The sequence below is a fragment of the Saccostrea echinata genome, unplaced genomic scaffold, assembly GCF_033153115.1.
Source record: "Saccostrea echinata isolate AGI-Se365-2 ecotype Australia unplaced genomic scaffold, CSIRO_AGI_Sech_v1 ptg000054l, whole genome shotgun sequence".
NCBI classification, from domain to species: domain Eukaryota; kingdom Metazoa; phylum Mollusca; class Bivalvia; order Ostreida; family Ostreidae; genus Saccostrea; species Saccostrea echinata.
Window position 1 is genome coordinate 50,505,885 of NW_026889803.1, and position 27,792 is coordinate 50,533,676.

The 27,792-nt window shown below is 35.1% G+C and overlaps 1 protein-coding gene across 1 annotated transcript; it reads right to left on the reverse strand.

Moving 5' to 3' along the window:
- Positions 1-930: 930 nt before the first annotated feature.
- On the reverse strand, positions 931-27,792 carry LOC133171607 (serine/threonine-protein kinase mTOR-like). The gene is made up of 52 exons (XM_061306395.1): positions 27,539-27,792; positions 26,652-26,887; positions 25,971-26,072; positions 25,552-25,650; positions 25,128-25,262; positions 24,661-24,723; positions 24,288-24,479; positions 24,087-24,199; positions 22,468-22,647; positions 21,937-22,065; positions 20,967-21,130; positions 20,742-20,825; positions 20,432-20,550; positions 20,131-20,227; positions 19,485-19,690; positions 18,624-18,830; positions 18,289-18,381; positions 17,978-18,112; positions 17,702-17,837; positions 15,936-16,183; positions 15,603-15,689; positions 15,226-15,393; positions 14,725-14,837; positions 14,267-14,522; positions 14,038-14,181; positions 13,681-13,823; positions 13,338-13,500; positions 13,069-13,202; positions 12,843-12,918; positions 12,198-12,337; positions 11,890-11,990; positions 11,591-11,706; positions 11,421-11,498; positions 11,098-11,331; positions 10,657-10,788; positions 10,333-10,451; positions 9,747-9,864; positions 9,311-9,460; positions 9,118-9,215; positions 8,867-8,963; positions 8,312-8,410; positions 7,997-8,119; positions 7,567-7,749; positions 5,225-5,359; positions 4,739-4,913; positions 4,490-4,625; positions 4,122-4,269; positions 3,900-4,022; positions 3,688-3,770; positions 3,084-3,231; positions 2,724-2,859; positions 931-2,434 (listed from the first exon to the last, which is right to left on the reverse strand). Exons 1-52 carry the CDS (start codon positions 27,768-27,770, stop codon positions 2,100-2,102), a joined length of 7,461 nt encoding a protein of 2,486 aa, XP_061162379.1. The 5' UTR covers positions 27,771-27,792; the 3' UTR covers positions 931-2,099.

Here is a 27,792-nt window from a genome sequence, read left to right on the forward strand (position 1 = left end):
AGTTTCTGTGAAAATTGAGCGTGATGCCATTTTGCAGTGTTAATCAGAATCATTTTCGCTGTTACAGTATTCAGGTTTTGTCAAATTTGTATGCAAATGGTAATAAGCATTACATTAATTCAACAAAAAGTGAAATTTTTGTAAAATGAATTTATTGACTTTTTATCGATCGTTATGTAGGCATATGGCTCGGCTTATCCCCCCAGTTTCTTTAGCTGTTTCCACATATTTTTGACACAGAACAATTATCCCTCAAATTTTTTCTTCTTAAACTTGACAACAAAAGCTGCATTTACATATCTAACATTAATTTCATATTAATAATCATTTTTGTAAATGCCATATTTTACAACCTAAGAATAATTCTCCCCATTACATTGTTTATATACATATTATGAAGCTTGAATCTCTTAAGATTTATTGTTAAAGCTTCAAAGGATCTTGTTTTTATTAAATGTTGTTAATAAAGGTGATTGTCAGACAAATTTTCAATACTGTTTTCTTTCCAAATACAGTCAAACCTCCTTATTTTGAACTTGAAGGGGCTGAGAAAAAACCACGAGATATCTGAGGATTTGAGGGATAAGTGGTTGGGACTTCCAAATCACTTCAACATAGCCATGGTATTCTAGATATCAGTGTTCAAGATGTCGAAGTTCAACTGTACTTGTAGATACATGTACATATGTGTAGCTGTCAATTTCAATCTTTTTAAAGAATTTAAAAAATTTCTTTTAAAGAAAGTTGAAGGGATATACAATAGTACATGTACCTTATCAGTATTTGTTTTACTACACTGGTAGAAAAGTGATGCATGTTCTTAATATTTTCCAATTCAATAATGAAAATGCTTCCTTGAATCAAGAGTGACTGAAAACTCTGAAAGGGTTTCCTCACTGGGCAGACATCTGGATAAATGGCAATAGAACATTGTATTGCATTGTATTTTTATTAATACTAGTAAACAACGTCATACAAAATGAAAAGTACAGCAGGCGTATCACTATCTCAATAATATACATGTACTACTTTAAAAATTGACTGGAATATTACATATATGGAAACTTTTAAACAGAAGTACACATGCACCTGTATTTGATTCATTGAAATTGATCTCTTCCATGCCATTTTGCTTTTAAAGACAAAGGCGAACAGACAATATCCGTGGTTCTTTAAGAAAGACGCATAATCCAAAGGGATGTGGCTTCAGTCCACTACAGGGGAAACACTAATTAATGGCACTTAAATGTATCAATTTACAGTTTGCTTGATTAAGATTGCAGATTGAAGTGTATTGTGTTCAAGGACACAGTATAATTTTATTACCATATTTGTCTAAATGATTAATCACTTGCTTCACAAAAATTCTAATGTATAAAGTACATGTACCGTAGACATTCATAAATTAGATTGCAGCACTGTTAAGTTCAGTAACAATGATAAATATGGAAAATACATAAAACAATGTATATACACATGTATATAGCACAAAATTAGCACTTACATGATTTAGATGCAGGGTATCGCACAATGTAGATAAATATGGATGACTAGTTACCAAAGCCATATGAAACAAAGGGGAATTGATTCGACACTCACATTTAATATACACAAACAACATCTGAATTTTAAAGGTTGTTCACAAAGTGAATTTGAACTCATTATAAACATTCAGAACATCATTTAAACATCACACCACTGCATTTTAAAAAAATTATTTAAACAATCCATGATTTTCTTGTATACAATTTCTAAAAAATGCCCATATCACTTTCTTCATATTCCTGCAAACCAAGCTTCCTTCAAATTAATTTTTCTGTCATTTGCCTTTGCTTACATTTTTATACATACTTGTATAAAAATTACAGAGATATTAAAGATAGAATACAAAGAAATTTCACAAAAACACAATTATCACATCATAAAGTAGTACAAACAACCTGCAACTTACTGCAAGAATGGACACCACTCATAAAACACCGACATGTAATGGTAAAGACCTTAATTACCAGAATGGCCTTGATGCCACTCATAACAATATACAGATTCTTGGAGGCAGAGGCCTTCATTAGAGTTAAACCATGTGGGATTTGGATTCTCTACCAGAATGGACACCACCCAATGTAACACTGACACAGATTTTCGTGGGAGGTGGCTTGTTTGATTAGAAGATCCACTTGGGTGGTGACATCAATGGCATCCCCAGAGGAGAAGTCCTTACCAGTCAGTTTGTCCCTGACCCGGTTAATGATGGACAGTGCTTTCTTGTTGATGACCTCTGCCTGGAAATTGTCACCACTAACAGAGCTGGCCGTCTCAGGGGCCGAGCGTTTATGGGCTGTCTGACTCATATCAACGTTCTCTAACATGTCTGCCTGTTCTTGGCTTCCACCTGAGTACGAGTCTTTTGTTTTTGTTTTTCCCTTGGCTGTAGCTGAAATAATGTCTCAGAATTTAAAGAATCAAACAGAAACTTACATGAACTTGTTTAAAATTATTCAAATTTGATACTTTTAAAGACAGAAAAAGCATCCCATTGTCATGACGTTAACTTGCAGTTCTTTAAATGACTATGTGAAAGGATGGCAAGTAAATTATAAAATCAATCATGAAACCAGTTCTTTAAATGACTATGTGAAAGGATGGCAAGTAAATTATAAAATCAATCATGAAACATGCTGACCTAACCATGTTTCAACCCTAGCGAACAACATAATACATACTGTCCATAAGTCTCCAGTTCAGCAGGGGATCATAAACAAATGCTTCCAGTACAGCCATCAAACTGTCCTTGTGTTCTCGTAATACCTCCATCACGCTCTCACAGGTCATCTTGTAGTTACCATCAATACCAGTCACCTAACAAATTACAGATTTAATTTATACACATAAAGACCTAAAGTATTTCCTAGTCAACTGCCAAGTGAAAACATTTCTTTGTCAAGTCCAAATACATGTTATTTTGTAAAAAAGATGCAAATATTCTTAAGGAAGTGAACACATGTAAAGTGAATATAAATTTATTTTTTTTTATAAATGCTGTAAATGAATGTATCTTTACATGTCTAATAAGTAAAACAAACCTCCATAGCATTGATCAACATGCGGGTCAGACGGAAAGGAATCTTTTCTGGGAACTTTTCCCTCACCATGGCAACCTCAAAACAGTCACCAAAGTCAATGTGAATCACTTTACCACTCGTGCGGTCCAGCATTAGATTGGAAGGATGTCTACAAGACAATGAAGGGTTATACGAGTGGATTAAAATGCAGTTCATGAATGGCATGTACTGTATTCTATTAACATCATTAACTTAAGGACAGATGATACAAACAAATTTTTATCAAAAATCTTGAAAATAACAACTAAAGTCATGTTTATATACCGGTAAGTAAATTGAAAAACTGCATAGATTTTTATTTTTCTTTTAAAATTTCACAATAATTGGATTTAAAGTGACAAAAATTTGTATAGATTAACAAGGATAGTTACAAAAAGGTGGACTTTTGAACATCGTAGAAAATTTACAATTTCTTAATATTTTAGAAATTGAATATTCTAATCATTTAGAACCAAAATAGGTCAAAAAATATATACCAATCCAGGCATCCATTTTTTCCTTTGTATCATCTGTCCTTAATACCATATTCTACATATTAAAAAAATCTCGGAATGCTTTGATTTACCTGTCTCCCAGCCCCAGTACATAACCAACCATTGACATCACAGCCAGAGAACGTGTGTAGTTTGTGCGTCTATCAAACCACACCTGTCAAAAGCAAATAAACACATTAAGATGTGTTTACGCCAAGTAGAGGTAACACTACTAACAAGGTGACTGGCACATGCAAATTTCTATTTCACTTTAATGACAATTAAGACTGGAGCATATCAATACCTCTGAGCTGGGGCTCTTGTACCACAGAATTTTAGCCAGGTCATCTCCTTGTGTGTGCTCTAGAGCATGCTCAAAGACCTCGACCTTCTGCATCAAGGTCAGGTGATCATAGTCAGGTGCCATCTACACAAAACAAAAACTGAAATCTGTTAAACTTTCAATCTGTTTGTTAAACATATTTGTGATGAACTATATTTTAACTACTGTAAATGCAGCTCCTACCCTAAGCATGAGCCTATGTTCAATATTCAGTAAGATTTTCTTTTTCTCTCTGTAATCACGGATCAGTGAATGAAGAGTGTCTGTATGAGGAACCCAGCCAATCAAACCCGAATTAGTGGAAAGTGGAATAACAGAAAATCGCTGTATTCTGCAAAAGAAGCAAACAAATTCCTCATCAAATTCAGTATTTTTGAAGAAAGAAAAAAGAAAAAAATTTAATAAACTGATGAAAATTTACACTGACCTATACCCAAGAGTGAAACAAGTCTGAATTCCGAATGTTTTAATTTTCAAGTACATGTATAATAACATTAGATTGTCAAAATAATCATGTAAAATGATTCAGCATGTGTTAGAGAAAGACTTACGTGAGGTTTCTTCTGAAGGTCTCTGGATTTTCTACAAGGAGAGAATTAACCAATCCAAAGAGCTGCATGACACGTTCATCTTGTCTGAGATCTTCATGACCCTTCAATAAAAACATGTATTCCAGACCATTGGATCCTGTTTAAACAAAAGAAAATAATAAAATGTAAATAATCTTTTTTATTTTATCCAAATTTACTGTGTGTAGACAATAAAATACAGTGCACACATAGAATACAGTGATGACTTACCAAATATACTGAGTTTTCTTGGTCTCTGTTTTGATGTGATGACCTGGAGTGAACTTTGACATCTTCGGATCTTTTCGATTGGTTGATTGGGTTCGTATTTCCCTGGGACAGCTAACTCTAGATCCTGACAGCGGAGAAGTTTGGGGGAGACATACTGCAGTTCTAGAGAAGTCAGCTGTGAAAATAAAATTAAACATTAACAACTTAGGTATACATGCAACATTACTTTGCTTATGCATTTACAGTACATATAGTATGTAAAAAAACAAGCATATAAAATACAACATATTTGCTCTTCAATAAGTTCATCTAAGGAAAATATTTGCAAATATAAATGTATGAAAATTATTATCATAGTGTTTCCAATGTAAAAAAAACAGCATTGCAACAGAAGAGCAAGAAATGATAGTGTTGCTTTGGATAATTTGTTTTAAAACATTTAACACTTCAGATCAACCATGTAATGCCTGTACAGAATACACTTACCTGAGGGAGCTGTTTAGAAATCCTCCTGAACACATGATAGTAGAGATCCCAGGCCTGGGTCAGGTCTTTGACATTCTCTGATCTCTGGTACTTCCTACACCATTCCTGGGCCTCCATCAAGTCACGACCGTAAGCCTGATAAAGACCAGAAATAAGTCACATACCAATCAAGTCTCGACCATAAGCCTGATAAAGACCAAAAATAAGTCAAATCCCAAATCAATTCACGACCATAAGCCTAACAAAGACTAAAAATAAGTCACATCCCAAACAAGTCATGACCATAAGCCTAACAATGACCAAGAATAAGTCACATCCCAATCAAATCACAACTATAAGCCTAAAATAGACCAAAAATAAGTCATATCCCAATCAAGTCACGACCATAAAGCCTAATGAAGACTGAAAAATAAGTCACACCCCAATCAAGTCATGACCATAAGCCTGACAAAGACCAAAAATAAGTCACATCCCAATCAAGTCAAGGCCATAAGCCTGACAAAGACCAAAAATAAGTCACATCCCAATCAAGTCATGTCCATAAGCCTGACAAAGACCAAAAATAAGTCACATCCCAATCAAGTCACTTAAGCCTGACAAAGACCAACAAGAGGCCCAAGGGCCTTGAATCGCTCTTCTGATTAACTGTACAACTTATCTCTTCTATTTGAAGCCTCTAAGTATCCTGTATATTTAAATAAAGCCTTGAAATTCCAAAGGTAGGTCATCATGACCTACATTTTAGATGAAACACTCTGAGAACCCAAGATGATTCTAAGCCAATTAGTACCTCAGAGTAGGTCATGGTGACCTACTTATCACTTGCCATTCTCTGAGGACCCAAGATGCATCAACTAAGTTTGATGATTCTAAGCTAATTAATTCCTAAATATTTTCAAAATTATATCCATAAAATTTCAAAAGTAGGTCACAGATGACATACTTTGAGGACCCAAGATGCATCAACTGACAAAGTTTGATGATTCTAAGCCAATAAGTACCTGATATATTTAAATAAAGCCGTAAAATTTCTAAAATGGGTCACAGTGACCTCCTTTTCAGTCGACTAACTCTGCGGACCCAAGATGCATCAGCTGACAAAGTTTGATGATTCTAATCCAGTTAGAACCCGAAATATTTAATTAAAGTCATACATTTTCAAAAGTAGGTCATGGTGACCTACTTTTCAGTCGACCTACTCCAAAGACCCAAGATGCATCAACTGACAAAGTTTGATGATTCTAAGCCAATTAGTACTCGAAATATTTAATTAAAGCCAAAAATTTTCAAAAGTAGGTCACGGTGACCTACTTTTCAGTTGACGTTTTTCGAAGACCCAAGATGCATCAACTTACAAAGTTTTATGATAATAGGCCTTAAAATGTCCAAAATATGCCTCTAAAACACTTTGAAATCAAATGCCTGCAAAGTTCAAAAAGTAGGTCACTGTGACCTACTTTTTAATAAATATGTTTTATGGCCCCAAGATGCATAATCTTACAAGATTTAATGATTCTAAACCTCTCAGTATTCAAATTAATGACCTTAATTGTTTTGTAAAAGATAAGCCATAAAATTCAAAAAGTAGGTCAAGGTGACCTACTGTTTAGTCGACGTACTCTGACGACCCAAGATACATCAACTGACAAAGTTTGATGATCATAGGTCTTAAATTGTTCAAAATATGCCTCTAAATCATTTGGAAAAAGAATGGCCGCAAAATTTAAAAAGTAGGTCACCGTGACCTACTTTTGAGTCAACATATGAGGTCCTTAGATGCATCAACTGACAAGATTTGCTGATCCTAGTCCTTATAGTAAGCAAAATATCAACATTTTAATAAAATGTAATTTTTGGTCAACTTTGAAGTGACCTTGAGACCAAGCCCTTTGCCCCAGAGTAAATCCCCGTGCAAATTTTAATCTACAACATATCCTCAACCTTCTGTGTAAGTTGGTGATAATCTGTCCAGTGGTTCTTGAGAAGAAGATTTTTTAGCAACCAGTACTTTTGGTTTTATTTATCTGATTATCTCCCCTTGCTAAAGGGTCACAACCCTAGTTTTAGTATAAATGAAAGCCCTTGGACCAAGGATACCCTGTGACAAATTTGACAATAATTGGCCAATGGGTTCTTGAGTTATGGCCCATATTCTAAAAAAGTTTACGCACAAATGGCCATAGCCTTTGGCTCAGAAGAGCTAAAAATAAGTCACATCATAAACAATTCCTGTTTTCTTAGATTTTATATTATCCATTCAATTCACTTCATCAAACTGCAAATTTCATATTCAGTACTTATTTAAACCGATGTCAAACTTCTACAGGTCATTTTATTCATACCTGATTAAAGGAAGTTTCTTTGAGAGTCTGAGGACCACGTTCCACCATGTTATGCAATGGTTCCAGTGTAGCAAACATGCCCTTGATATCTCTCTCACCAAAGTACAACCTGGAGGCCTCCTCCAAACCCTCATGCCATAACTCGTGCCAGAGGATGGCCACTCGAATCAGTTCCTCACTCACCTGTACAAAGGTGAAGTAGATAAGATTATAGGAGTATCATGGACATTAATCTCTCAAATTCTATTTATTTTATGCAAATGCTTTAACAGTATTCCAGTATTTAACTTATAAAGACTGAGAGTACAGGAAGCACTGTCTACTGCTTGCAATTCATCAAGAGTAAACAGATGAAGTTACAATATTTGTTTTCCTTATACTAGAACTTACATGATGAATTCCTGAATTGAAATTAAATGTGAGAACTCACCAACATGGCCTGTTGTACCAGTGTGTTGCTGTGCTCACACATGTTCTTCAGGATTTTATTGGCTGCTGTCTGACGAGTTGGAACATTAGACTTTGAAGCCACTGTTAGAGGGTAGATCAAGGCCTGAAAAAGAGTGGAGGAAACTCATGGAAATGTGGCAAGTCTAACAGCAAAATGGTTCTCTACATTTCATCATATTCTGCTGGAATTTAAGTTATTGGATGTAATTTTAGATCTGTATTTTATGGCACTGATACATATACAACTCATCATTTGAAACCAATCTACGACTTCTTCTATGTGACAAAAATATACCTGTGGGTGTGCTTTTCCAATGTCAATTAAGAGTTGACTTATAAGTCGACTGACAAGGGGGCGTGGAATGTCAATTCTAGCTATCAACTGAGGAATAACCTACAAATTATAAATATAAATCAAACTCAGTATCCAGACTTGTATCATCTAAAGCTAAATACAAATGTGGAATGTCAATTCTAACTATCAACTGAGGAATAACCTACAAATCACAAGTATAAATCAAGCTCAGTATTCACACCTGTATCATTTAAAGCTAAATACAAAGGAAATATTCAAACAATAAGTATGATACATTAGTTTGGTCAATGGACATCTCACCTGTAGCCAGTTCTCCACCTGTATTGTCTTGTATTAACAATAAGTATGATACATTAGTTTGATCAATGGACATCTCACCTGTAGCCAGTTCTCCACCTGTATTGTCTTGTATTAACAATAAGTATGATACATTAGTTTGATCAATGGACATCTCACCTGTAGCCAGTTCTCCACCTGTATTGTCTTGTATTAACAATAAGTATGATACATTAGTTTGATCAATGGACATCTCACCTGTAGCCAGTTCTCCACCTGTATTGTCTTGATTCCTTCATTTAATGCCTCGTATACTTCTGGCCACTGACCATAGTCAAACATCAGGGTCAACAACCTACAAGTACAAATCATTGCTACTAATTCCTACTACACTGCAAACAACCACATCAAAGAATACTTAAATTTCTCACTCAGCACTAAACAAGAACATATATATACAAATGTACATGAATTAAAATATGCAGTAAAAACTCCAGCACTACTACTACCTTAGAGTGTCCTGCAAACTTTTATGCTGGTATAGAGAAATGGACCGGAAAAATCCTTGAACTGCCAAAACACAGTACTTGTGCATCTTAGAGGTGGTCTACAGAAGCAATAAATACAGCTTACAGTAAAGATATTTATACTTAGTAGAGATTTTAGCAAATAATTTCACTTTACAAATGTTGAAAATATTACCGAAACATTGCTGTCATTCTTTGGTGAGAGAGGGGCATCACCCCGCCCTGGGCCAATATCCCCAGGGGATTGAGGGACAGCACCACTCTTCTCTGACTGTTTGTAGAATAAGACTGCCTCATAGTTGATCAAAGCCCATCCATGCCAGGCCTAAGAAAATTAAGATTAATTAAGAAACAGACAGGTAAAGAAAATTTTTTTGACTTTCAGCTTTGCTCTAGCCTTCTTAGAAGTAATATCAAATCAATTACAAAATCTTACTGTCCAACATATCAATTTAACTCAGGGAAAGGGCTAAAACAGCTAAACCTTCTACCCAATCCCATTCACTTTTGTGAATAAAATATTAAATTAAATATCAACCTAACTTACATAATGCTTCATACTGCAGTCTCTTGTTAACAGAAATATCTGCCACTGACCATTTTATCCTTACCTTGTACCAATACTTGTCATATTCGGTGGCCAGACTGTAATACTCCAGAATCTGGGTCACAGAATCCTCATTAACTCCGTACAAGGTCTCTGCCCAATCACCAAGCTTCAGATAACATCTAGTAATAAACATCTTGTTTGAGAGCCTCTAATATACGGTACATGTAAAATAACAATGCTTTTGAAATCTTTTTTTCCTGAGGAGAAATTGACATGGCAATTAGCTTGCTAAGTTAATTTGATTTAGATGACCATTAATGAGTTCTGAAAGGATCATTCAGCAAATTTTCCCTGTGTTATGCTTAGATTTAACTGCCTAGTATTTTATAGTTTTCATTGTTCTTCTGAGTTACCTGGCTGGTAACTTAAATAGTGCAGAGTCAATCTTTCGTAATGAAAATGTTGGTTCAGGGGGATTTGACTTTTTGGTTGAAAAAGTGATGATAGACACACATGATACTGTTGTTTGAAATTTAAACATTTTCTGGAGGACATGAATTCATATAGGTTTTTGCATATGTCTAAATCATCGAAAATTAAACCCTCACAAAAAATTAGTGATTTCACAGTATTGGGTTCTAATGTACCTGGCTAATAACTTGTTGAGCTGTGTTCTCTGCTGAGTATCCTCGGGAGTTATGAGCTGGAGAGCTCGAGTTTGAAGTGAGTGCTGAACAAAGTGTTGCAACTTACTGTAAGCAGAATCCTGAAAAAAAAAAAAGCATTGTAAAATCACATAGTGTAAAATTTTCATCAGTGAACAAATAATCATCACCATGGTATACTACTCTTCACATGGAGTTAAGTACAGATTTTAAGGAGGGTCTTACTCAAGTCACTTACCATTTTATTGTAATGTTGATCAATAAAATATACCAAAGTGGATTTCTTAGATTATGACCTGGGCATACCTTTTGGTTGTTCTTCCACATGTGTTTGAGGAAAGCAAAGGTGACCTGTGGATTGGTGGTGGGGATTGGCTTGTCCGGATTTTTAGCTGGATCCATACCAAGCAGCATTACCAGAGTCTTGTGTGATAATGCCTACATAGAGAATTTTGTTTTTTGTAACACTCAAAAATACAAAACTGAAAATTATGTACATGACATTTTTCTTGCACAATTCTTGCACCACAGACAAAAAGGTTAAAGTAAAATATCTTTGGTATGAAAATTTGTTTCAGATGGTTTTTCTCCCAGGAATTCTGTTTCACAAGCATTATTTTTTTTTTGAAAACAATAGGTACATGCACATGATAGCTTCTCAACATCCTGTACATGTAGATATCCACTTTATACTTGTGAACATTTTTTCATCATGACATGTTTGTTGTTTTCCTTCTTTATACTTACCAGTCTTCCACTTTTTCTACACAAGCTGGCATACTTCAGCCATGTTTTCATGTCTTCCAGTGGAGACACGACGAGGGATCGGACCTGGATGATTTTCTGCCAATCCTCCACCACTCGCTGACAACCCTGGAGACGGTCCCACCACATCTGTTTAATGGCCTCCTGGCGCTCGGGGACCAGTTTAAACTGCATCACCTCCTCCAGCTCAGACAGCATCTGTACATTTACCATGGCCTAGAAATGAAAATATCCATCCCTGTTATATGTTATTCCCTTTAACCCTGTTATATACACAGAGTCCAACTGTACTGTGAGGTACTTACACCATAAGCCCTATTATAACTTTCTCCAGCCATGGCTGTTAGCTCTGTGTCAAGAATATCCCGAGCTTTGTCAATACACTAAAAGTAAAAAAGAATACACTTCACCTAATGTAACTACACTTGCACAAAATGATGTTTGGCAAAAGAACTTTGTTAATCATATTCCTTACCTGTTGAGCAAGTTGGTAGTTTTCCGTGTGGAGAGCAAATACAGCTCGATAAAATGCTCCATTATAACTGTTCCTAGGAATCAGACACATGTATTCCTCCATACTGTCCCACTGACCTACAATTTACAATCAGTCTACTGCATAAAAATAACAATAGCAAGAACAAATAATCAGAAAAACTCACCTTTTTATATTCTTATTTATTCCTATTGACACTAATTCCAATTACCACTCTTTTTTATCTCATAATCTACTCAACAATGACAAAATACATGTACTCAAGTAATATTGATACTGACCAAGCCCCCAAGCAGCAGAAGCTGCCATTCTAGCCATGTTTGTCCTGTTTTCATCACTGCTGGTTCCCCACTTCTCACATGCTATCTGATGGAGCTGGCCCCTGGTGAAAACAGTCACACACTAGCAGTTTATTACAAAGATACAACTGAACTGAATATGCATGGCAAAACCAAATTAAAGTACATGTACCACAAGCATTCATAAATAACAGAAACATAATTTAAAGTAAATAATATTTCGATCTTGGTATGCTATTTTTCTTAATCATGTGATGATGCCTGGCTTATAACCAGGACTGTCAGCCTACCATTCTGCCAAGGCCTCGAGGCATCTCATTCTGCCTAGTGTAAGGTTGAAGTCATCTGGTTTCTCCTCCTGCTTTTTCTCATAAGCCTCAAAAGCCTTGTTCCATTCGTGGAGTTTCTCATACCAGCTCTCCTGTACCTTCTACAAATTTGCAAAAACAAAAAATAAAAATAAGGAAATTTAAGTCTACCTACCATGTAAATCTTTATCTGTAGTCCTCTCATCCACAATAAGGAATTTTAAAGCAATATGAGCAGCATTTTTGAAAATTTTATTTTGCTGTTAAAATGTGCTGTTATGATAAATCTGTATGTAATTTAATCCTTTATGATCAATTAGACTAAAATAAAGTAATCCTTATAAATAGTTCTTCCATCACAAATATGAACAACAGAAGTTTATACTTTTTTATACATTCTTTTTTTCTGCAATTGAAATAGTTTATTACAATACTGCAACAAATATTTCCGACATCAAAGTTGCAGCTCATATTGCTTTAACATTCTCAGGAAAAATGAATGTACATGTACATGCTGTACTGTAATTGGATAATTAAGATGTTGATGGTCTTAAAAATAAATATATCAGTTTTGTGATTCTCTTACGACTTGGATAAATAAGTTGTTGATTGACTTAACCGTCTTACCACATCAGTTCTGTGATTCTGTGCATACTGTAAAACACCAGACGCTGACTCAGGCTGCTGAAGCTTGTTGTTAATGCTGAAACACCAAAAGTCAAGATACACAACAGAGGATTATAATGTAGTACAGAAAACTTAAAAAAACATACTCTTAAAATTTATATTCTGTACTGTTATATCCAAAATAAAACTTAGATGTTGAGACCTATATTCTCATATTTTTATCTACCTGATCAAAGATTCCAGGGTAGCTGTAGTAGGACCCCTGTGGAACTCTTCTTCCTTGTAATGTAGAGCTTTAGCATATGCTCGGCACTTCATGGCCCGGGAACCCAACAGTGAGGTGTCTAAGGGCAATGGGCCCTGAAAAGTTTGGTGTCAAACTAACTCATTGTTCAAGAATGCCAAAAACATTTACACTGTATCAAATACTTTGTAAAAGTTACCGTGAATCCAAATAGAATTAAATGGATTTCCATGTAAATATATAGTTCTTACTTTATCACAGTGTTCCATGAACTCTGCGAGATTTAGCAAAGTCTGGGTGATCTCAGGAATCTCCTGAGATGTTAGAGCTTGCTCAAGACTGAGAATGAGTTCATCTTGCTGAGCCTCTGTTAACTCTGTCCAACACGACACAAAAGCAGCATTGAATAAATCCCTAAAAGAAAATCCATTCACTCTCTAACAATATATCCATTGAAACACTCAATAAAGAGTCTGTCGAATACACATACCTGTACCTGTATATGTTAACAGGATTTGGCCATTATACATTTTAAAGGTTCATCAGTCTTGAATCATCACAGCGTACTCGTGAGAGTGACTCATATAGACTTACTTTGCCAGTGAGTTGTAAGTCTGGGCCAGTGCCCAGCAGGAGCGGAGAGCTGGGGAGGGGGACTCCTTCAGGAGTTCTATACTAAGTCTTCTCAGCCATTCCATCCAGTCTTCCTTAGATTCCTTTCTCCCTGCCTCTAAAGCCTGTCACAAAAAAAAAACATCTATAAATTCAGACATCTTAAATTAACTCAGGTCTTGATTTTCTAAGCATCAGACAAGCTAAACGTACAAACTAAATTTGATAATTTCAATGCATGTAAATGTTTGCATTTTGTTATAAGTAGCTTGCTTGAGCTGTGATTTGACTTTCCAATTACTATTTAAAATTCAGTGGACATAATCAAACATTTATTACCTTTTGAAGGTTAGTAAAACTGACATGCAGCTTTTTAATGACAGCCGTGTCTGCCAGGGTATCACTAGACTCAGATGTCTTCCCACGATTCTTCTTGTGCTTCAGCAGAATCGGGTCATCTTCTTCTTCAGCAATAGTGGAAGCCTTGATAAACGATTCAAACTAAACTGATTCAAAACTTAAAAGAAATTACTCTAACTGTAACATTTTTATAAGACCTTTGTCTGACCTTGAGAATTCTAGCCATCAGTATGAAGTATCTTTGATGAGCGATTTTGTGTTTCTGTATGACTCTCTGGACCATTGGAATGAAGATGTTGAACTTAGGTCCCAGCTGTATCACCATGGCACACAGCGTATCCATTGCAGAGGATTGTAACTCCGGTACAGAATCCAGTGTCCTTACTAGAGGGTGGATGATACGTGATGCAAAGTCCGTCAGATCAAGGGTGTACGTCAATTTGTCCACAGTCTCTAGGGCGGTTCTTTGAAGAAAAAATAAAGATTTTATCCACAACAAAGTGGCAATGAATTTTTTTCAAAATTCAAACTAAAATACAATGTACGTGTAATATTTGATACCTCCTCATTCTGAAATCAGTTTTTATATTAATTGTCTACATCAATGATAACAAATGAAAAGCTATCTGTAGAGAAGATGCCATTCATAGAAGAGACCCCACTGACCTTTTAACAGACAGAGGCACATCAGGGCTGTCAAATAATTTGACCACAGGAGGGAGGAGAAGATGGAGATAGTCATCAAGATTGGCTCCAAACAACTGTAGGGCATTCAGCAACTGTCCAAAAATAACCCCTTTTCTAGTTAGTAATTAGCAAAACAGAAAATTTGGCTCAATAGTATATTCTTCATCTACAGCACCTCTTTTCTGAATTTTCTACCAATTTACCAGTATATACACAGAAACATGAATCTCTGGTTTAGCTGAAGAAAATGTTGCTTAAATGAACTGGATTAAGGAATGACAGTAGACTGGCCTGTGTCTGATAGAAGACTGGCCTGTGTCTGACAGTAGACTGGCCTGTGTCTGACAGACTGACTTGTGTCTGAAAGTAGACTGGCCTGTGCCTGATAGAAGTCTGGCATGTATCTGACAGTAGACTGGCCTGTATCTGACAGTAGACTGGCCTGTGCCTGATAGAAGACTGGCCTGTGCCTGTACTGACCTTGCCAGTCACTGCCCTGTTCTCACTAGAATCCTGCATGAAGACTTTCAGTATTTGGGGGATGATCTGAGGGAGGTAGATCCTGAATTCTGTCCCCAGGGCTGTTACAATTTGCTCCACCAGGTTGATAATTGTATTCTGCATGGTGCTGTTTGGACCCCAGTATTCCTACAAGGATTCAACGATTCAAATTACCTATTTACCAGAAAAGAATTATGAATATCAAACAATAGTTCTTAATAAGACATTTTATGCCAGATGAATTGTTAAATTTCGTCACATTACATGTACATGTATTATTACCAACATACAACAAAACCAACAAATTAGACTGTATTTAAAACCTTAGGAAGTGTTCCACAAGTTTCAAGCAATACCTTTATTATTGCAAAAATATCATCTAGATAATTCCTTATGTGCTGTTTGACGATGGCAATGATGACTCCTAGTTGTTGGAATAGAAACTGTTTAAAATAAAACATAAACATTCAAAATGCACAGCACATGAACTTATGAAATCTACAGAAGATATCTTCCTTAACATATTCATGGCGATAAAGAAACACTAAAAAAATATTAGCAAGTTTATAAAATAACTTTTTTTTTTATCAGAATGTAAAATATGTATGACCACATTTACTCCTAGGACTGACTATTCATTAATAGAACTGAATACATGTATTGCTAAAGGAATAACAAATGTGCCTGACCTCTCTAAATGTTTGATCAGCTGAGCGGATGACCAACAGGTAAGCTGGAATAACTTGCTGAATATAGGGAACACACTTAATCCCCAGACTCTTGAAGATGAAGGTGATTGCCTGGACCACCATTGTATGGTGCTGGGAAAGTGAAGGATCACGGATAATCCGCATCAAAGTTGCTATGGCAATGGCTGGATAGATCTCTTCTAAAGTGGTGGAGGCAGTCATGTTGGCCAACATTTCACTCGTGTTTTCTGAAGCCAGACAAAGTTTGTTTACAATGCTTCTTGAATTAGATTTTAAAATGTTTCCCTAAATAAATACTACATACATGAAAAATACGCTAATGGTAAAAGATCACCCCCTCCTTACATACTTAGAGGACTGTAAATCAACTCTGAGTCCTGTTCAACAAGCGCTCACCAAAATTTCTTATCCCTCCAACGGAAATGTTTGCAAGCGCTAGCGAATGCTCGCTCTGTTGAACAGGCCTCTGAATTCAGCAAATAGACATGGATTTTGAAATTTTTGAAAAAATGCCCTTTTGGAAGACATCATGTAATTATGAAAGACTACAATTTATTTGGCTGTCCCATAAGACCAGAGCTCCCACTGGAGCTAAAATATTTTTTGCCACTTTTCGCGATGAAAGGAATCACATTTTTACATCTTGTCTTGACAAGTGTATATGCTAAACACTCCACTAATAGGATTATTTCAATTTGTTTATTTCAAAGGCATTGTTTTAAAATTGTAAAGTTGCATTCACTTACAAAACTAATATAGGAATTATTTCTACATTTATACAATAAATTTGATCCTGATCTTAGCCAACTCTTGACAGTAGATGTCCTCTTGTTCACGACATTTTTTTAGCCTTGGGAGGGGGGTTACAGACTTAGTAAAGATATATGACATTTTTTTTAAAAAATGAAAAAAAAATAATATAAGTGAAAATTTTAATCATATCAACAATTTATTGTGAAAAGAAGTAATTAAAATCAGGTTTAAAACTTGGCTTAATTTAACAACTTGGACACTGGGTCTATGCATGTAAATTCATTTATTGAAAATAATTCAGCATAATTGACAAAAGTATTGTTTTGTTTCCAAGCCAGTATCTCTTTCACTCTTTGTCAGTTTATGGTATAATGAACACACTATTTTGACTTTAATCAGGTAAAATTAGCAGCCATGCTCTGCAATTTTCATCATGTTTTCCTACTTTTGGATTTAAAAAACAATCTATATAGATCCAGATTTTATTGATTAAATCTTTTATTAACTAACTTCATCTCCTAAAAACACTTTGTCTTTCCTTATTTAATCCATCTTATATTATTTCAAGTAATTTTGTATCCCCTTACTGCTCCAGGCTAAAGTTATCTAGTCAGCTGTGTGCATTCAAGCGAGATGTGATTTCCTAGACCTACATGTACATTGTTTTGTAAGTTTCATGGAGTTTTCACACCCTGAATTCAAATGTCTACTTGCATTACATAAACAAAGGAGCTAATCTGTATACATTGAATAAACAAAATAGATAGCCAGGAGTTCACACACTTTTCTATGGTATGAATTAATATATTTTTAAAAATTTCATTTTCGCCACTTTTGAATTTCTTTTCACCACTTTTGAAAAAAATTCGCAATGGGTGCAAATGGCGAATCAAAGCTCGAGCCCTGCATAAGACACAACATGGCATTTCTTAAGCAGTACTTACAGTGTAATACATTACATGAAAACATTTCTGTCCAACATGCCCCCTCACCTGGCTGTGTACTGTCAGAGGAGGATTTAACATCAGACATACTGACAGCATTGGGTTCTGTTCTCTGTATCACACCCTGATTCATCTTATGTTTGTGTGGATCTAGGGCTCCAAGCAAACCCAACACACGAATCACCTACAAAAAACATAAATGTTAACATAAGGATATGGGTATTACATGATACATGTACTGTACATATAGAAAGCAGTGATAATGAAGAATATTTTTTCATTACTTCTTGTTTACTCATGTTTTCCAAATGGATAAAGACTTACCTCCCTTCTGATTCCTGTAGCTTGCTCTGTTTTAAGGAAGTTAAGGAGGACTTCGAGCAGAGAAGGATACCGCTTGTAAGGCTCAATCACATACCCCGTACTCTCCACCAGCTGTCCCAGTGTCCAAAGGGCAACCTATTGACAAGGATATTTTTTTTTTTTTTTTACATTTTCCCTCCTTTTTCAAACAAAGTTATCTTACATGTTGCGACTTCAGATTAAAACACTTTTACTTTAGAATTCATATCATTTAAAAAAATTGATGCATTGAATTTTGTATATTTTTTACATGGAATTTTGTTTAACTCTACCTCTCTTTTCTGCAAAGATGAGGAGTCCTGCAGCATTTCTAATATCAAGGGAAGTAACTCATCCATCCACTTTCTCATCTCGGTCCCACTGACCTGTAATTTGAGAATAAAGAGAAAAAAATTACAACTGATGCAATAAGAGAGAAAACTTTCCACATGTAGCCAAAATTCTAACGATTCAAGCATTTTTCAGAGAAAGAGATAGAAAAGAGAGAGAGATGCACATAACAATTTCACGATCAGTTTCAATTTTTTAAATCTAAAACACACATGTTACATAAAACATGTAATTAACTGCACAAATATAACTTTTTTTAAAAATCAGTATTGTTTACCTGTGCCTGTTCCCCTATGGCTACAAGTACACTGATGGTGACATTGGGATTGGGATCAGGCTCCTTCAGTTTTGGGATCAGGGCATTCAGTATGGGCTCCATGTAAGGCCGGACCAGGCGAGCCGCATTGGCCACCAGGTGTCCAAGCATTTTGGCAGCTTGTTCTTTATTTCTTCCAACTCCACTGTACTCTAATTCAGTCCTGATCTGTAGACATCAAAATGTGAATGATGATTATATAACACAATCATATAGTTGATACCTACAAGTACCACCCATACATGTTCATGTACATGTAATCTTACACGAGCATAGTCCATTAACATTTTTGAATAAAAGTTTTGTGATAATCTATAAATAATTTTTTAAGAACTTTAAAACATATTTTCTACATATATACATGCTATGCTTGTAAATTACATGTATTTGTTGACAATGAAAAAAAATTTGTACTGTGTATGACAAACTTTGATTTCATTATTATGATATTTTTAGAGATAAACTATACTGTGGTACCAATCTTAAAGAAATTGTTAACCCATGTGATTATAATAAAACAAAATGTTTAAGTAGCTATTTAGATAAATGCTTTAAACAGAGAAAAATTCATGGACTATAAAGAATTGTGTGAAATTGTCATGCATGCTGCAGCCATTATAATTTAATTCAGTTTTCTGTTCTCTGTCACTTGCATTGTTACCTTGATTGTATGCCAACATGGTGATGTCAATGAATTGAATTTTTTCTACAGCAGTTTTATGTGAAATTTGTAAATTAGAAATCAAAGTGAAAATAGGATAAACACATGTATATGTACATTCTTTTAAAAAAAAGAAACCTTTGACAAATGTCCCTGAATACCTGAATGAGAGTTTTCCTCAGAGATGGCATCACATAGGCTGGGTTTTTACTACTAAGACGGCCTATGATACAAATAGCCAGCTCTCGGATCTCAAAAACTTCATCATTCAGGGCTACAAACAAGGCTGATAAATTTTCAGCTTGGGCAAGATGTGGGTCAAATCGGTCATCCATGGACACCAGAACACAATACCTTATGTCTGAATCTGCAACACCAAAGTTGACACTGATTTTCTTTAAACTTGTTCAACATGAAATGATGACAGGAACTCAAAAAAAATTGAATGTAGGTAATGACCAAAAGTTTACTTTGAAAAACAATTTCTTCAAATCTTTGATCACAGATATAAGCTGAGTAGTATTTTCCCCTAACAACCTGTGTATGTAATGCCCCCTACTGACCTTTGTCTGTAATGCCCTCCCCCCCCAACTGACCTGTGTCTGTTATACCCCCCTACTGACCCTAGTCTGTAATGCCCTGATTTGTAATGCCCCCCTCCCTACTGACATGGTTTGTTATACACCCCCCTCCCCTTCTGAACTGTGTCTGTAATGCCCCCTAATGATCTGTATCTGTAATACTCCCTACTGACTTGTGCCTGTAATGCCCCCTTACTGACCAGTGTTTGTAATACCCCCTACTCACCTGTGTCTGTAATGCCCACTACCAGGAGTTTATGCAACACCTCTGCCACAGTGTTCATGGCTGCAATGCTGATCTGTCCCTGACTGTTCGCTAATAACTTAAAAAAAATGTTTATAAATATATAAATAATTCCTAAGTATTGTAAAGTATTGTCAACAAACACAGATTTTCATCTATCATACATTCTTATCACAAAATTTTTTTACAACATGGATCTTGTGGTGAAAGCTTCCCAACATTTACACCCCTCCCCTTTTCTCTCAACAAGGCTGGTTTTATTCATACCGATAACTTTACATACCTGGAGGAGTGGTGTAAGCAGTCTGGCACAAGTACGAACAGCCTCCATACGGATCTCTTTGTGGTCACTCGATAGGTACTGCTCAGCACAGTGCTGTACAAACTGGGTCAGAGAATGACCTTACACAAAACAAAACAAAGTACACATTAAAAAATTTATGGTATTAACTATAAGATACGTACATTATTACACTACTCTGCTTATTTATCGTATGTGTAAAATGCAAATTCAAAATATTTGAATCTTATACTGGTAATTGAAATCATGAAATATGTACAGTTCTCACAGTTCTCATTAAAATTAAAGTCACCTTCAAAATCAAAACTTCCAAGGGTTTTCAAGGCTAGTGTAATGCTTGTGGCATCTTGAATGTCTGCTAGATTTGTCAGGGAGGCTGATAAAAAAAACAGAAGAGCAAAAAAATTGTGATGAACTGAAATGTTAATGTGGAGCTATCATATTCAACATCATGGTGTTTTTAATAAACTTGAAATCCCAACAAGTCAGTTTTATAAGTACTTTGAGAGTAGGTTACCTGACAGAGGGAGGGGCATTACAGGACTTTTAGGTGCCCCTGGGTGCCTGAGTTGTCTCCCCATCAAAATGAGTGACAAATTCTTCAGGAGCCCCTCCTGAATCTCTTTCTTCAGTTGAGGTATTTGTGTGGCCAGGTCACGTAGGGCTGCTGTCAGGGCAGGACTGAGGAACAAGAAGACAGAATTATATGACCTTATCTCTAGGTTTAAAGGTGCATATTGACACCTCCCCCCCAAAAAAAGGTGGGGTAATTTGACTCTTAGATCAAAGATCAGGTTGACATGGTGATGATGATTCATGTTATGCTGCCTAATGTTGATACACCCATACGCCAAACACCAGAATCCTAACATTACAACAAAAAAAAGTTATGACCAAATACAGTTTCAAGAGCAAGAACAACGAATAATTCAGAGTAGTAAAGTCTCTTTTTTGAAATGGAGACATTATTACTTATAAGGTTTGTTACTGACTGTCCACAGAAATATATCAGGTTGTTCAAGTCCATAAAAGGCAATGCGAACAACCTGACATATTTCTGTGGACATCAGTAACAAACTTTATAAGTGTTTTGTTTTGTTGAGGACCAATAACAGTTATCAAACCTACTAGAATCATATACAATTAAAAGATTTTCTCATCTGTGCAATCGTCTATCACTCGTCATCTTGTTGTTTACTGATTGAATAGGGGTTCTATTTTATTTCTTATTGCAGGATTCCCAAATAGGTAACAACATCAATATACTGATTTCTTTAAAAAGCCAAAAATAATACTGGCATAATTTTTTGTTGTAAATATGGATAATATATTACCGGTATCATTTTAAGTGAATCATGTTGCCATCCAAATTTTGCTACTCGCTGACCAAAGAAATACTGATGACATGCAAGTGGTGTCTGTTATCAAATGACAGAGTGTCATTCTAATCCAAGGCAAAATAAAATGAAATTATTGCATGATTCTACCTTAAACCAGTAGCAAACATGGAGTCTAACAAATCTCTAACATCCTTTATCATTGCTGGACCAACTGCCCTGGCCAACATACTGATACACGTAAACACGGCTGGATCCACTATCACATTCTTCTGTTTCCTTAAAAAATTGACATGTATTTGTTTTTATAAAGTACAGTACCATTTCATATTTGATAATAGATAAATTTTCATATGGTATAAAAATACACATGTAATCAATATTACAAAACATGTATCATTGTAACATGTAAAACTTGAGCATTGAAGTACCATATTTAACTACAGTCAAACCTCGTTATCTCAAACTTCAAGGGACCAAGAAAATACTTGGAGATATCCAAGGATTCGAGATATCCAGGGTAAAATACTTATGAAATAAGCGCTTGCGACTTCAAAATCACTTTGACATATCCATGGTATTCGAGATATTCGTGTTCGAGATACTGAAGTTCAACTATAATTTGTTTCCTGAAGAATAAAGTATAGAGAACTGACAGATTAGACACAGTTATAGTCATACTTGGCTGGTAAGTCTTTAGGTGGCAGGGAAGCCCTGATGACGTCCAGAATCCCTGGTAGATATCGCACAATGTTGTCCTGGACTGAGATGGCTAGAAGTCCAATGGCTTGGAAGGTGGATGTTTTGTCACGTGTTGTCTTTAGAGAGCCCAGCAGGAAGCTTATTGTTTCATCTAGGTACCTGTCATGTATGAAGAATGACACAAACAAATCAGAAAGAAAATACAGTAAAAGAAACACCTGAAATGAACTTAAATTCTTTAATAATGCAGTAAGAGAAAAGGAGATCTTGTTAAGAAATTTTAAAGGCATCTGTAATAATTCACAGGGTTTAAAAGTGTTGGAGTACATTACAATGTCATTTCTTTTTCCTTCAGCACCTTATCTTGGGTATTTCAATGTGCAGAAACATTCAGATTCTCTTGACCATGTAAAATAAGTCCTATAATTATAAACATGGACGAGAGAAGTTCCACTCATAACACGGACGAGAGAAGATTCACTCGTAACATGGACGAGAGAAGTTCCCCCTGGACTTGTAACACTAATTTCTAGTTTTATATGAAGAAAATTATGTATGTTGATCTTTCTGAACTTGTACAAATTTTCATTGAAATAAAACCAAACCAAACTTTATATGTAGGAGGAGTGGCATTTTCAAAGAATTTCATGCATTCTGTTTTAAGTAATTATGACAACACTGTTCATTGAAATCTAAAATCTGCATTTTGAGCATTAATATAGTCTACTTACATGTATTTACCAAATGTTATTGAAGTCAGACAAAGGCACATACTTCTATTAGGTAACACCCTTCATTGAAATCGAAAAATGATAAAAAGAATCATGTGTATTGGTGTAATCTACTCTAGCATAAAGACCCTGTCTGAAAACTTCTTTTTTTTGGGCGACACTAGTACCAGGTACTACAAATGGATGCAGTGGTTACACTGTTCATAGATACACTGGACCTACATTACAAACACCAACTGCCCAGAAATGCTTACAAACAAAATATTTCTCTTTTAAGGCCTTTACTAGCTTGTTTAAAAATACATTTACACTGCAGCTGTGTATTTGTAAATTTATTTACCATCTAAATGTAAAAAGCTTGTTAAAATATACATATAGACCACATAACAGACAAACTTTTTGGAGTCTCCTAAATTTTTACTATTCCTTGATCATGAAATGACAACCACATAACTTTTACGTACAGATGTTAAACTTTTGTCCAGATTATGTCCTTGTTGATACAGTGTATAACAACAACAAATTCTGTTTCAATTGATATTTTCACTTGTAATTTTTTATTACTTTACAAAAATAACGGAATTTCTAAAGTTATGCAAACAATTTTGAATTTAAATGGTTTTTTAAATAGATTTTTTAGTTTTATATAATAAACTTAAGTGACTGAGTTAACCAACACAATACATGTATTGATATAGTCAGGTCTAACAATATAACATAACGCATAAGCTCAAGAGGAAGTACCACTGATTTAGAGATCCCACTGATTCAGGACCCTCCTCCATTACAGAGCTTAGTATGGACAAATCCAAAACTCTGTTATAATGTTGCATTCATACATGTACAGTATACTTGAGGCAGACTTACAGTTTGGAGAATTCTTGAGGCTTGAAGGCCGCTAGGCGTGGAAAGATGACTTGTAGAATCAACTGAATGTGCACACTCTTACTGTTTCTGTGTCGCAGTAGTAAGGCGCACACCTTCAAATATCAACCCAAATTTAAACATGAGATATAGGATTCTCTTGACAGTCTGTTAATAAGATAATCTACTTCCTGTAAGCCATACCTTGTCAAAGTGACTCTCGACTAATTGTTTGGCAGTACGGCTTTCAAAGCTAATCTTCTGCTGGTTTTGTCGATTCCCAGACATAAAGTTGTTGATGGGGAAAGCTTTGTGTTGAAACTGCTGCAGAGCGAGAGAACTTGAGGGCTGAAGAGCCAAAGAACTAGAGGGAGACTTGTGGGTCTTAGACATCTCCTGTAAAATAAATTATATTTTCTAAATCAGAGAAACCCTTTTATTTTTTTACGCCTCCTTTATGATATTCTTTTATCTCATTATGAACAATAGAACACTCCAATTTTTTTTGTTAGTTTTTGAAATGTAAAACGTGTAACAATATGTCATCCACTTAAACACTAATTGTACATTAAGATACCTTAAGAGTTCTTTCATGTTGGTACTGCTGGTTTGTTATGTCCTCCATTTCCATTCTTAATCTCTGTAAAACAGCATCTATTATTTCAGAAACCATTACCTACCATTTCCTGTTATTTTTATCTTCTATTACTGTTTGTCTTGCACATCTGATGAATCTTATTTTTTGCAATTTTTCAGATGACCCTTTAATTACCTATACATGCACGGGGGCTTCTTTAAAATATCTCCCTTTATCAATAATGTATATTAGGGAGTGTACGTAGGACCCTTCTTTGAGCAAAAATGAATCCTTACCCACAGAAAATTTGCAAAAACATTTGGGAGGAAATGCTTAACTGATTTTAAAAGATGAAAATGCTTAAATTTACAGAAAATAGGTGCATCAAAAATAGACACAAGAAAAATTTGCTCTGAAAATCTCACTTGAATTCTTGGCTAATGTGAGCTAAAAACTTCTCATATTACCTCTCCCTCAATATTGCTGCATCTCAATATTTCATTCATGATGAGCAATGATCCATGAGCCCAGTCATCTCGAGATAGCTTCTTCTCTCGCCCTTGCATCTCATCATACAGTTTCACAGCCTCATCATAACATTGCTGGAACAACAGAATACACGAACATGTATACACTGTAAAGCTACTACAGTCAAACCTCGTTATCTTGAACTTGAAGGGACCAAGATTAAACTTTGAGATATCTGAGGATTTCAGATAACATGGGAAAAACACATAAAGAAAAATGGGTTGGGACTGCACAGAACATCACTTCAACATATCCCAGGTTTTTGAGATATAGGTGTTGGAGATAATGAAGTTCAACTGTACTTTTGTCTGTATCCTGTCATATTATGTATAGAATCATTTGACATAAAAGACTACCATATACCTTGTACCATTGTGCCTTCTGAGTGGCCTTGCTCTCTCGTTGTGAGGTAACGGCCAGAGCGGCCCTTAAAGCTGCTACAGCTCCTTCTCGAATGTTTGGCTTTAAATGCAAGATAGGTTAAATTTTACAATTTAAAACAACAGAGGTTATTATTTCATTAAATATAGCCATCACTGTAATCATTTTTTGAACATCAACTTTTTATTCTTTAAATATTTTTTTAAGAATCAAATCAAAAATGATATATCAGAAGAGATGCTGCATGAAACTGATAAATATACATGTAAGTTTGAGTAAAGTTTCCAGATTTATTTCAAAATAATTATGTATATCATTTCTGTAAAAGAAACCCTGTATCACACAATTTTTCTGCAATCTCTCTTTTTTTCATTAGAAAATCCAACAGAGCCTAGTCTCACCTTTGGATCTCTTACAGCATTGAAAATGCAATCAAAGAATTGCTGCACTTGTTGAAAGAAGAATGTAGGTGTGTTAACTGCAAGCTCTTTCAGAACCAGGACCTAGTAATTGTGAGGAAGCAATAAATGAACTCATTCTGCATGAATTGAATCTACATGTATTATGGAGGAGAAAAATAAAGAAGGCAACTTATTTAATCAAGATGCAGAGTTATTGTCTTGATACAGACATATTTGCTTGTGTTACTTTAGCTCAAACACAATTAATAATGATTTTGCAGTTAGAGACACTTTGGTATTTTACACAAACTCTTGCAATCTCTTTTTTTTAAACATCTTTTTTATTGTCCCATCAATATCTATCTTTTTTGTAAAAGAGAAAATGTCTCATTATAATTATAGGGAGCAGTTTTTATATTAAGTGTAGTGTAATGATTCCAGAGCTTCCCAACCCTGGCATTGAACTTAAGCTCTTATTTACATTATATTAATCTAGTTTTATATTCACCAACAGAAGAGCAGAAGACTAAAAAATATATCAAATATAAAGCACCTGAGATTTTCTGAGAATCAAACAGCACAACATAAACATAAAAAAGCACTAGTAAATCAATTTGTGTAGCTTAAATCAAATACAAAATGTACTTCCACAGACTTTGCATGTAAAAATAAAGCACATACTGCAGCTAGTCGCTTGCTTTCCTGTCGATCACCCGTTAACCATTCAAGTGCACGTTTCACTTCATGCTCCACATACTCTGCAGCATACGACCCAGAAGAAAAAGCCAGCCAGCCCACAGCTCGGGCAGCCATCTCCATCACTGATACATCATTAGACGGCAGAAGGTTCCGTAGATAATTTGAAAATCTACTTATTCTTGTAGACCTGTTCCCAACGTCAACTCCTGTCAGACTTACTAACAAAAAATAAAAACATTACATTACTAAAACATGGGATACTTCCTGTATGCTAAATTCTGAGACTGGAGAAATTTCTAATGGAGATTGGTAGAATACAAATTGTCTTCTTGACATCTCCTTTTTGTTTATTAATGTTTTCTTTGAATTCTTTAATATTGTGATATTCCAGATCAAACACTTTCATTAAGTCCTAATTACTTGTCTTACTACATATTATATTTCAAATTCTCAATACAATGCATTCATGCAGGTATAAAAACTAAACTGAATAAAACTGATATATAGTGATCTTATTATTTCAAAGGTATTTTTTTATTTTTTAAAAGCTTTTTTTTTTTGGTTTTACTACTGTTGTTCTCACGAAGTCCTTTATTTATTACAGGAGGTCATTGTTTCACATTGTGAGGTCATATCTGGTCAAAATTCAGGGGGAAAAAATCATGTCTTGAAATAACACATGTATGCACTAATTAGTTTTTTTCTTCAAATGAGTCTAAGTTTTACTGCAAGTGTAATATTTGCTTTTGTTGACAGAGAATTCAATCAATAAGAAAAAAAAATCCCTCAATGATATATGCTTTTCTTTAATGTTGCATATTTTCTTTGCCAAATAACTAAGCATGAAATTGTATGTTAATGAGACATACCTATAGCTAGTATGCCGCCTTTACGTTCATTCATGTCAGAGCTAGATACCATCTCAAAAATGAAATGGTTGAACTTGTCCATGAAGGTTGTGTGGTACTCGGATGGCATTTCCCGTAGTTCTGTGACCACAAAGCGATATAGATCCATGGCAGCTTTGTTCCTGACATCTTCATTCTTATTTTTCAGACCAGTCACAAACTGGGAAATGATTTCCTGGAGATGTTGTGTCATCTTGGCAAATTATGCTGGTAAA